Raw genomic sequence first — 12,109 nt, 5'->3', positions numbered from 1 at the left:
GACGCAATTGCGGTGTAATTGCATAGGATATCAAGCCAGCTCTCCTAGAGCCGTCAGCCACAGGACAGGGTGGGATGACTCTCATCCAAACTCTATCTATGACACCCGTCAGCTCTTCTGTTCTTTTTCAGAAGAAATGTGGAGCTCTGTAGCTTTATTAGGAAATGAAAAAAAAAAAAAAAGCCCAAACTCCTCGTAAATGAATTACCAGCTGAACGTCCTGTTGAAAGCCCTCTAACGCAGCGTGGTTGGGTCGCTCTCAGTGGCTGTGTTTCCATCCCGGGCACCTCTGTGCCCAGCCCCAGGACGGCAGAGCTGTGCCCAGCACCCCGCCCCACCCATGCACCCTTCCCAGCCCTCGCAGCCCCGCCGGGACACCTCCTTGGCAAAGCACCTTTGGTTTCTGCGAGTGGAGAAATAAGGTGTGGGAGCTGGAGAGCGGCTCTGACGCCCGGGGGAAGGTGCGGCCGTGGGATGGTGGCCAGGCAGCTGGTGCTGGGCTGCCCACACTGCCTCCTCCTCCGTCCCCGCCCGCTCGGCTGCTTGCTCCAGCCGTGCTGCACCTGCGACGGGACCGACGGCACCGGGGTGATGCGGGAGCGCAGTGGCTTCCCAGGCAGAGGAGGATGGGCAGCGCCCCGACGCGCTGGGCGGGCCGCTCTGGTGGCATCTTCGGAGCCCGGCCGGGGCTCCTGCTCGCTCCGGGCTGGCGCCACTGGGAAGGAGAAGTCTGGTGGTTGAGGCTGAAAAGTGGGGGGTGGGCTCAGGGGTTGCAGGAGTTCCTTCAAAATGAACTGAGAGTCGTCGGGGCATGTGGAAACCTCCCCTGGCTGGGCCAGGCCCGGCAGCCACGGGGCTGGCCCCAAAACCCACCTTCTCCGCAAGGGATTCATTTGGAGGTTATTTTCTGAGAAATCTGAGCACCCTCCCCCAGGAAACACCTCGGAGCCAGCGTCCGCAGTTATTTAAAAATGACCTACTATCCTGGTAGGGAAGAAAAACTCAGTTAAACACATAATTCCATTTGTAGCACTCAACGAGACCAACCCGCACCGTTCAGTAGCAATAACAAATCGCAGTAGAAGGGTAAACCGCGGCACGAAAACTCCATCCATAGGCAAAGCTAAAGGCGTTACCGTCCAAAAGCTTTGCAAGGTACCACGTATGACCGAGTCCTCGCATCGTGCCAGCAACGGCCGCAGCGATGGGCCTTGCGGGGTGCTTCCGCGGGCGAGCGGCAACCGAGAAGATCCCGAAGCCAAACCTGCAATGGTTTTCATGTCCATCTCGGGTGTTGTGTAAATGGTGCGTGAACCAGCCCCCCCCCCCCCCCCCCCCATCTCCCCCCCAAACCACCCAAGGCTGTTCCATCAAGGTCCCCCCCTCAGCTTGTACGTCCCCGGCACCGCACTTTGCACAGCTTTCTGTTGGTAAGATGCGATGCGAGGAGTTTGCACGGGCCTGAACTCGGTGGATTCCGACCGGCTTGAGAAGGTCCGACAGCGCCAAGCAGAACTGTTGTGAAATATTTAAAGAAAAAAAAAAAAAAAAAGCGTAAATGCCGTGAAACCGTGAGCGTGGCTGGCAATGCCCGGTTTGCAGCGACGACGCATCGTGGGTCTTCGCTCCAGCTCCAACCACGAAATTACAGCAGAGAAAAACCTGCAGCCGAGCTGACTGAACCCGGCGAGCGCCGACCCAGCACGGCACAGCCGAGCGCTTCGCGGTTCGATTCCTGCAGGTACGCAGCCGCCGGTTTTACAGATTCCCCCTATTTTTCCAAGGTGCCTTGGGTTGGCTTTGCCCGCGCTCCGGTGCACCCTCGCTCTAGCAGGCGCGGTGCACCCTCCCGGGGGCTCAAAGAGGGTGAAATACAGATGTTTTAGAGAACAACGGGTAGATGGGAATGAGAATGAAAATGATCTTGCTTTTTTAGGGCACCTTCCTCCGAGAGGATTGGCAAGCGCTTTGCCAACCAAGAAGTCACCGCGGGAAGCGCCCGGCGGCGCCGCCGGCCACCGCGGCACCAGGGTCGCGGCGCGGCACCGAGCCCCGCCGGGGCACGGCAGGCACAGAAACACCGTGTTTTTACCAGAAACACACTTTTTTTCCTTTAAAAAATAGTCCGTTTTCCCAAGAAACCCCGCCAAAAGCAGAGCCCCGGGGCGGCAGGCTGGGGCGCGGCGGCGACGGGCAATGCGGAATGAAATGAAACGCAGGTGTCGGAAGCGGTTTATAAAAATGGCACATTTATTGCTACAGAACGGTCATGTACATGACGGCATCGAATAACTACAGATGAGAAACAGGTAATGGCCTACACCAAGCTGTCTTTTGTTTGCTTGTCATCTTCTTGAAGGAACTCCAGCACACAACCTGTTTGGACACTTCTACAAATCAGGAATACACCAAAAACATGAAAAAATCGAGGCACTCAGCCACACATTGAAAACAAGGTGTAACTGTTCATCTTTTTTTTCTTTTTTTTTTTTTAAATATTTTTCCCTTTTTTTGGATTTTTTTCCTGTTTTTGTTTTCCGCTTTTACTGCTGCAGCTATGTGTATAGTCGCAAAAATTTCCCCGTTGCGACCTACAACTAAAAAAAAAAAGCTACCGTACAGTTTCATCTCAATAACACATGGTAAAATAACATCTTTTAAATAGTAAAATAAAGTAACAAACTTTTACTCAGAATGATTCCAAAAATCTACAAAGAAGAAATATTCAGAATCTGACAATTTTTTTTTTTTCCGTAATATTCATGGTATAAAAGGATTGCTCCTGTGAAAAATAAGCCAAATATATTTTTTATTTTTAAATTTAGTTTTTTTTTTTTCCTACTAGGGTGTACTACAGTCTATTTTATAGCAAAAAGAGCACTAGACAAACGAAGCTTTATAACAAAAAGCCAGGCACTGATACATGGTAAATCTCTGCTTTTTTTTTTTTTTCTTATCTTCACTTAATTGCATCACAAGTAACAAGAATGAAAAAGGCCACAGTTCATATATTTTCACCATTACATAAGTCTATAATACTTGAAATGAGTATGGTCAAACCAGCACTGCACAAATATGAATCAACTTCAAGTCCCATGAGAAAGAACATGTGGGTTTTTTTTTTCTTTTTTTTTAAAAAAAAAAAAAAAACCAAAGAAACAAACCAAAACCGAAACGAAAAGGTAGGGCCCCCCCGGGCCCTGGTGCCCCGCTGTGTTGGAATTCATCGTATTCCACCTCTAGGTTATTTTTTTTTCCAGTCAACCAGTGGACTTTTTTTTTTTTTTTTCCTGTAATATTCTTTTTTCTATTTTCCTTTTTTTTTTAAAATAATTTTTATTTTTTTTTATTTGTGCTTGTTTCCGCTGAAATCTCTTCATTCCTGGCAATATTCGGTATTGTTCGCTTTTGGACACGGATCGTATTCTGCCTATTGGCTACAAAGGTGAACCCCTCCTCTCCCTGACCACCCATCTTCATCGCCTTCCCCCCACCCCGGACCCTGGAAAAAAAACCAAACCAACAAACCCCCCAAAAAAACCCAAACCCCAACGTTAAAAAAACAAACCCCAAAAAACCTCGGAAGACTGAATCAGTACAAGTTGCATCACTGGTAGGACTGACAGTTGTATAAACATTAGTGTTCCTCGCAGCTACACAGAAGACAAATGGTAAAAAAGTTCTAGATGAACAGATTCCCTATTCAGCATATTCATAAATTACTTGAATGTGGAGGTGGATCAGTTCAGAAAAAGCTGCTAATTCAGTATTTACGTCTTTCTTGGAGAGTTTCTTAGCCCGGATTTCTTACCGCAGGGGACAGCTTTCTAAAAACCTTCATCGCCTTAACTACCATCGGCTCAATCCCCTCGGAGAAAGGCAGCTCGAGATGCGCACACCTTACCTGGCCCGGGAAATAACGGGACAAAAACTCAGCATTACACGCTCGCGGGGGGGCGGGGTTTTTTTTTTTGTTTTTGGGTTTTTTTTTTGTTTTTAAATCTTGCCTCATCTGGAGCGGAAGGCGGCCAGGATCCTCGGCTCTTAAATCCGGGCGGGACGAGGGCGCATCCTGCGCGAGCTGGGGGCTGTGAGGCTGGGGGAGCCCGCGGCATCCGTCCCCGCGGCGGCGCCGGGAGCGCCGCGGCCGCCGGCCACGGCCCCGAGCTGCTCCTCGAGGTCGGCGAGAGCCGCGTGCGAGCGGAACAAGACAAGCTTTTTCTTTCTTTTTAAGTTCCAGAAACTAAACTCGTCATTTATTTTCTGTCCACAGATTGTTTTAAATAAACATGAAGTTGGTCTTATAATTTTTTTGTGTTTTTTTTTTTTGTTTGTTTGTTTGTTTGTTACATCGTTTATCAGAAGCACAGTCCTCAGCATCTCGGTGCCGATCGCCTTGCCGGTCCCTACCCCGATCGAGTGGTGCCACTCGGACAGACCGAAACCGAGCGTTGTCCACCGGGTCTGAGGTCTCCTGGAAAAAAAAAAACAACTATATGGCTTGTTCATCGGCATCGTGCTCTTCACGCCATCCGGAGGGACGACGCGCGCGGCGCGGAGCAGCAGAGCCCTCCAGCCCGCCGAGGGGACCGCCGGCCGTCACGAGCGCCGCGTGGGCTCAAGCTTTATTACACCCCCTCTCAGATAAACCAGGCCTGCTCCGAGTCCAGCGTTCCTCCCGCAATAAGCCGTCGGAACCGGGAATTAAGCCTTAGTGTGGTCTCCTCTAGCGTCTGCTCTAGCAGTTGAATCCACCTCCACATTTGAGAAACTTATCGACAAATCAAAACATTGAAAAGTTTTATCGCTACTGAACGTATTTACAGTTCTCAGCACGCACACAGCTAATCCAAATGGGTATGGGGATGCCGAAGGTGAGCACGTGGTAACTACCGTATTTGTTCTTTACGTTTTCAGAAACGAACATAAAATTCAGATTCTCGTATCTCACTATTTCATTTAAATGAGACTTTTTTTCAACCACACAGATTTTTATAAACAAAAGGAGGAAAAAAGAACAGAACAAAACAAACTGATACAATGTATTAAAACACATAATAACAAGAGTCTACATGTAAAAATATAACTTTTACATACACAATTTCAAAATAATGATACGTTTGCCATTTGTTGCATAAAATTTACAAATGTATTTTTCTCATTACTATATAACTGGCAAAACAGGAGAACAGATGGAACATTTAGACCGTTTGATGGATTTATGGCATTTATTCAGTGTCGATAGGTGGAAAATCTACTCGAACAGGGAGATTTTATTTAAAATACATGCCAGGTTGGTGTGGCTGTAAAAATAGAAACTGGAATTAGAGACAAAAGGATGCTGACAAATACTTAACTAGGAGCACTATCTGTTAATCGTACTGTACACCAAAGTCAATCGTTATTAAGATTCACTATGGAAGTTGGTTCAATTGTGCCCAGACTTCAAAGCTAGTTATCTGATGAGCTGCTGTGCCATAGTTTGAGCTATGTTACTATTAAATATGTTAAGTAAAAACTTCATTCGTACTGGCCAGAGAAATACTGTACTACCACCCCTCCTCGAGAAAGTGCAACTTAATGCTTTAGGACTCATAAGGCTTGTTATAATGCTGCATGATGACCGAAATTGGCATTTCACAAAGAAAGGAGGAGGCAGCGAGTGGTCTACACTTAAATAATCCACTTAAAAACGAGAGAAGAACAACAGAAAAAGAAGTCGATCAAATCTGTCACACTACTTGCAATTTTTCCCCCCGCGATGGTTCCCCCTCCCCCCCCCAAATCTGACCATGTATTCAGCAACGCCTCACTGCACACTATTTAGGCTACACACATAGGTAACGCTTTAATCGGTTCGTTAATCACAGCCACTTTGATTATGTCATGTTTCCGATGATATAAACATTGGAAGGCACAGTGGTAACATTGTAGCATTCTAACCTTGTACCTCTGAAAATCCCAGAAAAAGGGCGGGGCGGAGCGGCGGGGTCGCTCCCGCGCCCGGGGTGCCGGCGCGCGCCGCCCCCCGCGCCCCGCCTCCCCCCAGGACCGAAGAAACAACTCTCTACGTTAGTTATGAATGAGAAGCAACGTCAGGGTCAGCGTTTTCATCCTGCACTACCCCTCCAGAGACAGAGTTGGCACTACAGGTTACAATAACAAAAAAACAGGGGAGAGGGACAGAAATAAGACAAAAAAATCCTTATTTACAGTAAAATCTTCTTTTTAAAAAAGTTAATCAGTACTATTTTTTTACAGGAGCAAAAAAGTCTGAAACAAATGAACAAAAGCTTACCATATTCACTAAATTTTTAATATATATTTATATATATATTTATATATATATATTTGTCATAGGTCTATAAGATCCATCTGTTCCTCCTACCCTAAGGAATGGCTAATGTCATCGCTTCAGTTTTCATTAGGACGTTTGCTGGTTTTGTAAATATCTGGGCAGCAAAGCTTCCCTTTTAATATCCAGTAAGTATAAACACTAGCTGTCTAGCACACCAACAAAAACGCTCTTTTTTTTTTTTTTTTCTTCAGAAGTACACTTTTTCATTATTGCAAGTTTACAATTTTAAATTAAATATTTTTTTTTTTTTCAGACTTACAAATTAATTATATTTTTTTTTTTTTTTTTTTTCCAAAAGAAGTTTAGGCACAAATGCATTGTCCCACAGTGTGGAGAAGATTGCCATTCAGTCTCTAGGCTGTGCACTTACAGCTCGTAACATACTGCGTTAGACATTCTGCATGATATGTTAAAGAGAGTCGTCCCTCAAGTTGCACTTTTTGTTTGTGGTTTTTTTTTTTTGTGTGTTTTTTTTTTTTTTCTCGGTTTTAATAATCGGGAATGCTGAAATCTCTTGCGTCTGTGATTCTTAACTACTCAGACTTGTCTTATATTACAAAAAAAGGGGTTAAGGAGAAGTGTTTATGTGGGTTTAAGATAATACAGCTGTTAAGGAAGTGGTCTCTTGCTTAAATGAAGAAATGTGGCAACTTGGACCTGTGGAAGAAGTAAAAAATCTCATCAGTCAAGGGGAGCCGAGTGCGCGCGCCCCCACCCCCTCCGCCAGCGACCCACCTGAGCGCTGCCCTGGCAATCAAGCGTGCTCGCAGGGCCACCCGAAAATCAACGTGCAAGGGGTGAGCGGGGCCAGCCGGCCCTGCGCGCGGCCCCCCGGGCACGGGCCGCCCCGGGAGGGGGCCGGACGGGGCTGGGGCGGGGGGGAACCCCTCCGGGTGCGGGGCCCGAAGGCGCCCGGGGCGCGCGGCTGAAAACAGACTTGCCTTTTTTACATCTGTCCCATGTGATTGGAGGCGTCCCCCATCCCCGGGTGGGGTCCTGCCAGGGAAAGCGGAGGAGGATCTGAAGATACTTTCTCTTCTTCCCTTCTTTTCAGACACGCTGCTTTAGGATTCAGGTTTCTTTCTGTCGAATTGAAGCGAAAGGAGATTTCAAATACTCACAATTTTATACCGGATCGGTCAGCTCATTGCAGGAGCATTTCATAAAAACCAATCTTCAGTTATTCCTTCCAGCCCTGCTACAGGAATTCAGCGGGCTGAAGCGGAGGATGCAGCCTGGTCTGGTCAAGCGCTGAAATGCCGTACGGCTTCAGAGACAAGCTCTGCGAACACCTCCGTGTTTGCGCTTTGCGAAGGAGCAGCCAAGCTTAACATGGGATTTGGATCTTGCTAAAGAATGTAAAATGTGCTGAGGCTGCCGCGGAGCTACAGCGGCGGCCCCGGTGCCGGAGGCGCAGGGGAACACGAGCACCCGGCTGGCTCTGGGTACCACGTTGGGTCTTGCCTCGTTCCCTGGCACCGGGTGCCCCTGGACAGGCTTTCCTGGACCCAGAAAGGTGTGTTCAGCATGGCCAAAGCCCCGGAGGGACGTGAGGAGACACAAGGGGTGGCACACTGACCTCTGACTTGCTGCTCTAAGCTGAGGATGACAGCCACAGCCTGGTGTAAGATCAGGAGCTTGGTCTGGGGCTTGTCGCTCTTCAGGTGGAGCTGCACCATCCGGCCCAACTCCTTGAAAGCCTCGTTGATGTCGCGGACGCGCAGGCGCTCCCGAGCGTTGTTGGCCATTCTCCTTTCCTTTTCCCTCTCGGCCTTCTGCTCCGGTGTCAGGTCTTCGTCATCGTTATTGCTGGGAGACAAAAGGAACACATCATTTTCTAATGATGTGGAAAATAAGCAGCGCAAAGATTTCCAGCAGGCTTTGTCCAAAACTAGTTCATGAGCAGACACCTTCCGAGCGATCCTTGTTTGCTGTCCCGCTTCCACCTAACCTGCACAAAATTCAGTCCCTTTAAATTTTACACGGAGTAAAGCGCCCGTTTGTAATGAAGCCTGCGAGGCAGGACTTCTGATATTTTAACGAAGCAAAAATACAGCTTTTCTTTCAGTAACGTATTTTATCACAGCCCATACTGCAACATTTTACATCGTGGCCGATCTCCGCGTACGGCCACCCTTTAACCCCAGAGGACGCAGCGGTGGCTATCTGCGCTGCTCCCATCCTCGCTGCCTGTGGGTTCGCCCCGGGACCAGCGAGGGGACCTGCCCCATCTCACGCCGGTGCCGGCCCCCGAGCAGTAGCTTCCAAGCCAGGATGACAGCCGCGCCTTTCCCAGGCTCGCAGGATGGCAGGGGTTGGAAGGGACCTCTGGAGATCACCTTGTCCAGCCCCGAGATTTACAAGCTTCCCTTTCAGCAGACCGTCATCCGGGTTTTGGAAGAAACTTTCTCCACCGCTGAGGGCGAGGATCTGCCATCCTCCCGAGCAGCACCAACCCAGGGGCGGTGGGTGGGGGCAGCACGCCAGTCCCTGCACGGAGCACGGGGCACCGAAACGCCCGTGGGCAAAGAGCCACCGAAGTAATTTATGGCCGTGAAGCACCCTACGGTGAACTTCTGCATCCTTTCTGCCACAAAAGTGCTTTCTATCCGGATAAAATGATGATTTTAAATCGAAAACACATCCACTGGTGAGTCACTGGCACTATATAATTTGAATTGGTTATGCAAATGGAGTAATAAATTTTCAGTAGCCTTAACAACATGGATTTAGACGTATAACTAAATATCAGGAGTAACCTTTTAAAGCTGCAAGCATGTTAAAAGCAAAAATGTTAGCCTACAAAAGCTTCAAAGCACATATAAATATGCATAAGCGACAGCATATTTGTTGCATTAACAAGAACTACGATCACCTCACATCACCATAAAGGTGCTTGCTTCTTACCATATCGTAAATGCACATGAAAGCCTCGCTTATACATATGGTTACTTCAACACATTTATTCAGAGAAAAATCTCAAGTGTCATCTATTTTCTTCAGTCGTTAAGAGACGTGAATGTCATTAACGTGTTAAACATCAGCGAGCGCTGGCCTGAGAGGTCCGAGTCTCGGCACTCTCCCGGGGGCAGCACGTCTGCTCGGACACTTCTTACCTCGGCTCCGTTTTTATGCAGGGAACGAGGTGTGGAAGGAGAAAAGGTGAAGGACATGCCATTCACCTTCAAAAAAATCCCCTGAACGAAGCAGGGTTGTGCCCGGATTTCAGCTCTACTGGGATTTTTTGCAGCCCGGAGCTGCGCCTCGGGCCCTGCGCCGACGTGCAGGCGAGGCAGGTGAAATTCCGGGCGCAGGAGTAAAGCCTGCCCCTTGCTCAGGTTCGCGCTTGCAGCACCCAGACACATTGTTCACACCGACCAGGGGCAGGAGATGACACAGCCCAGCCACGCCTTCACTAACACTTCCCAAAAATTTACAAAGAATATGCTGAACAAGTGAAGACCTCTAAACCCTCCGCTTCAACCGAGGGAGCCCTAGAGATTTACAGGAATTGAGGACTGGGAATGACGAATTTATTTCAGAGGTAAAAGAAAAGCATATGGTTTGTTAGTTCAGAAGCAGGTGTGATCAGCTCTTAAGCACAGTTTTAAAGAGGTGAAAATCCATACTGTATTCCAATTTGCAAGCATAGGCAGAGAGGAATAACAGCCTAATTCGTACATTTTAGCGTAACGCAATTTCTTTATAGATTGTGGAGAACTTGCTCAATGTCCAAATTTGTGAATCGTTCGAATTTGAGGACGTCCTGGAGTACGGGCACCAGAAAGGTACTCGGTACTGCCAGAATAGCCATCCCATTCCACTTAGGCTGTGGTTTTACCTGCCAGGAAAAAACCTCATAGTTTCCTCCTGTTCTGTTCACTTCATCGAAATCCAGTAAAGGAATTAAATGAAGCGACACTATTATATACTGTTACCTAGATCTTGACCTAGTAATTGATTTGATATCCTTCTTGTCATCCTCTAGTTTCTTGTCCTCAGAAGACTTTGTGTCCTGGAGGTTTTCATCTCCCTCGTCGTCAGATTTGATTTCGGAGCTACCCGAAGAGACGCTCTGCCCTTGCAGCCCGGTTGGCATGCCTGCGAGAAAACACACGGACAAGCTGTCAAGCAGTGCTTAAGCCAACGCCTGCGCGGTCTGGGTGCGCGTCCCCTGTCCCCGGCGAAGGGTGATGCGCAGCGCGGCCCCGGCTGACTGCTGCACAGCCAGGCGTGGGGGTGGCAGCTCCTGAAAACGGCGTTCAGCCAGAGCTTGGAGGTCTAGCTCTGCTCTGTGAAAGGCACACGATACCTGGCTGCTACTCTTCATGTGTGTTCTTCCGTCACTACGTAACCTGCCCTTCATCTTAAAAAAAATAAATCTTTAACATGTTGTTGTCATAAAATAATAAAAATACCTTGGCTGCAATGAATGAGCAAGACCTTGTATGCCATCAGAATAGCTTGGGCTCACTCTTCCTCGCTCTAACGGGAAGAGCAGCTGCCTCTAGGAAAACAACAAGCCCCCAGTGTCCTCCGGGATCAGCAGCTTTGCAACAACCCTGCCGAGGAGTCCGCGAGGCTTACGCCAGCACAGCACGTCTTGTGAGCCAAGGAGAGGCACCCTGGTGCCGTCCTGCCCGCGGGCGGGATTGTAAAGGTGGCGGAAAACCTGCGCGTCTGAGTCTCACCTTAAACTCACACCTTTTTGATGTGCCTCCTCCTGCAGTGTTTTCTTAATTCTGCTGCTTAACGCACTCCTGGTGCCCAGACTCACTGGGCAGAGGTAAGCTGCCTGCACACTTCTAGTTGTAATAACTGCAGTACTCCAGAGAGCAGAGCTGAATTAGCGAACAGGCTCTGCCCTGCAGTCTCGACTGCGCCCTGCGCCGTGTTACAGCCTCCACCATCCCCGTGGCCAGCCGCGTGGGCACCTCGTCCCTCCAGCCCGGCTCACCGCCGTCGCGGCCGCGTGCCTGGGGACGCTGCGTCCCGGGGCACGTACTCACCCCTGTACGGATCCTGGGGCGGGTTCAAATCCGGGGACGTGGCGGACTGGACGGGCAGCTGGGGGACGGGGACCTGGTTTGGCACGAGCGAGTGGCTCCCGCGGAGGCTGACCCCGTCCTCGCGGTGCGCTCCGACCTGCGGGGGAGGAGAGAGGCAGCGGTGAGACTGTGCGGTGCCAGACAGCCGCCCGAGCCCCAAGCCTTGGGGACCCCAGGAGAGGGATGGGGACGGTGAGCCACGGCACTGGGCTGCGTTTCACTAGAGGGCGCAGATGGCCCGCAGAGCCGCGCCGCACCGCACGCGCACCGCGCACGCCGCCCGGGAGCACGCCGCGCCGCACGCCTCGCGCCGAACGTGGCAGAGCAGCTCAGGCAGGTAAAACGTCAAATTGTCTCCCAGGGTGCTGCAGCCGAGCGCACTGATTCCTTCCCATCTGTCTTCTATCATGTCCGCCAACAGATCTGACAATTATCTTAATGCCCATATGCTTAATTGTGGGCTTCTCAATTCCCCCATTGCTATCGGAAATCCTGCAGGAATTTCAATTTGGCATTCGACTTTCATTTCGGGGGATCAGATTCGCAGGCCTGCCATTTTTTTTCCCCCGTAATGCCAGCTAAGCCTCTGACAGCGGGAGCTGCGGCAGCGAGCGGCGCGGCCCCCGCTCCCCCCCCACTGACATAATAACGTGTCACCTGCCTTTCCAAAACGAGAAGCCCCGTCCAAATTAGCGCTCGCTGT

General features: G+C 49.6%; 1 protein-coding gene across 30 annotated transcripts in view; it reads right to left on the bottom strand.

Moving 5' to 3' along the window:
- Window positions 1-6,490: 6,490 nt before the first annotated feature.
- The window catches only part of TCF4 (transcription factor 4), a 240,176-nt gene continuing 234,557 nt past the window's right edge, over window positions 6,491-12,109 (bottom strand). For 19 of the 30 annotated variants that reach the window (XM_075077556.1, XM_075077567.1, XM_075077568.1 and 16 more), the window contains 5 exons: window positions 11,368-11,503; window positions 10,297-10,459; window positions 7,938-8,167; window positions 7,300-7,441; window positions 6,491-7,015 (listed from right to left, as the gene is read on the bottom strand). In XM_075077556.1, coding sequence (XP_074933657.1) covers window positions 7,305-7,441; window positions 7,938-8,167; window positions 10,297-10,459; window positions 11,368-11,503 — 666 coding nt within the window. In that variant the 3' untranslated portion in view covers window positions 6,491-7,015; window positions 7,300-7,304. The remainder of the gene's footprint in view (window positions 7,016-7,299; window positions 7,442-7,937; window positions 8,168-10,296; window positions 10,460-11,367; window positions 11,504-12,109) is intronic. The other 11 variants (XM_075077555.1, XM_075077552.1, XM_075077551.1 and 8 more) reach the window with 2 other exon arrangements.

Source organism: Phalacrocorax aristotelis, chromosome W, assembly GCF_949628215.1.
Source record: "Phalacrocorax aristotelis chromosome W, bGulAri2.1, whole genome shotgun sequence".
Taxonomy (NCBI): Eukaryota; Metazoa; Chordata; class Aves; order Suliformes; family Phalacrocoracidae; genus Phalacrocorax; species Phalacrocorax aristotelis.
Note: the sequence above shows the minus strand (reverse complement) of the source record. Positions and strands in the feature narration are given on the sequence as shown.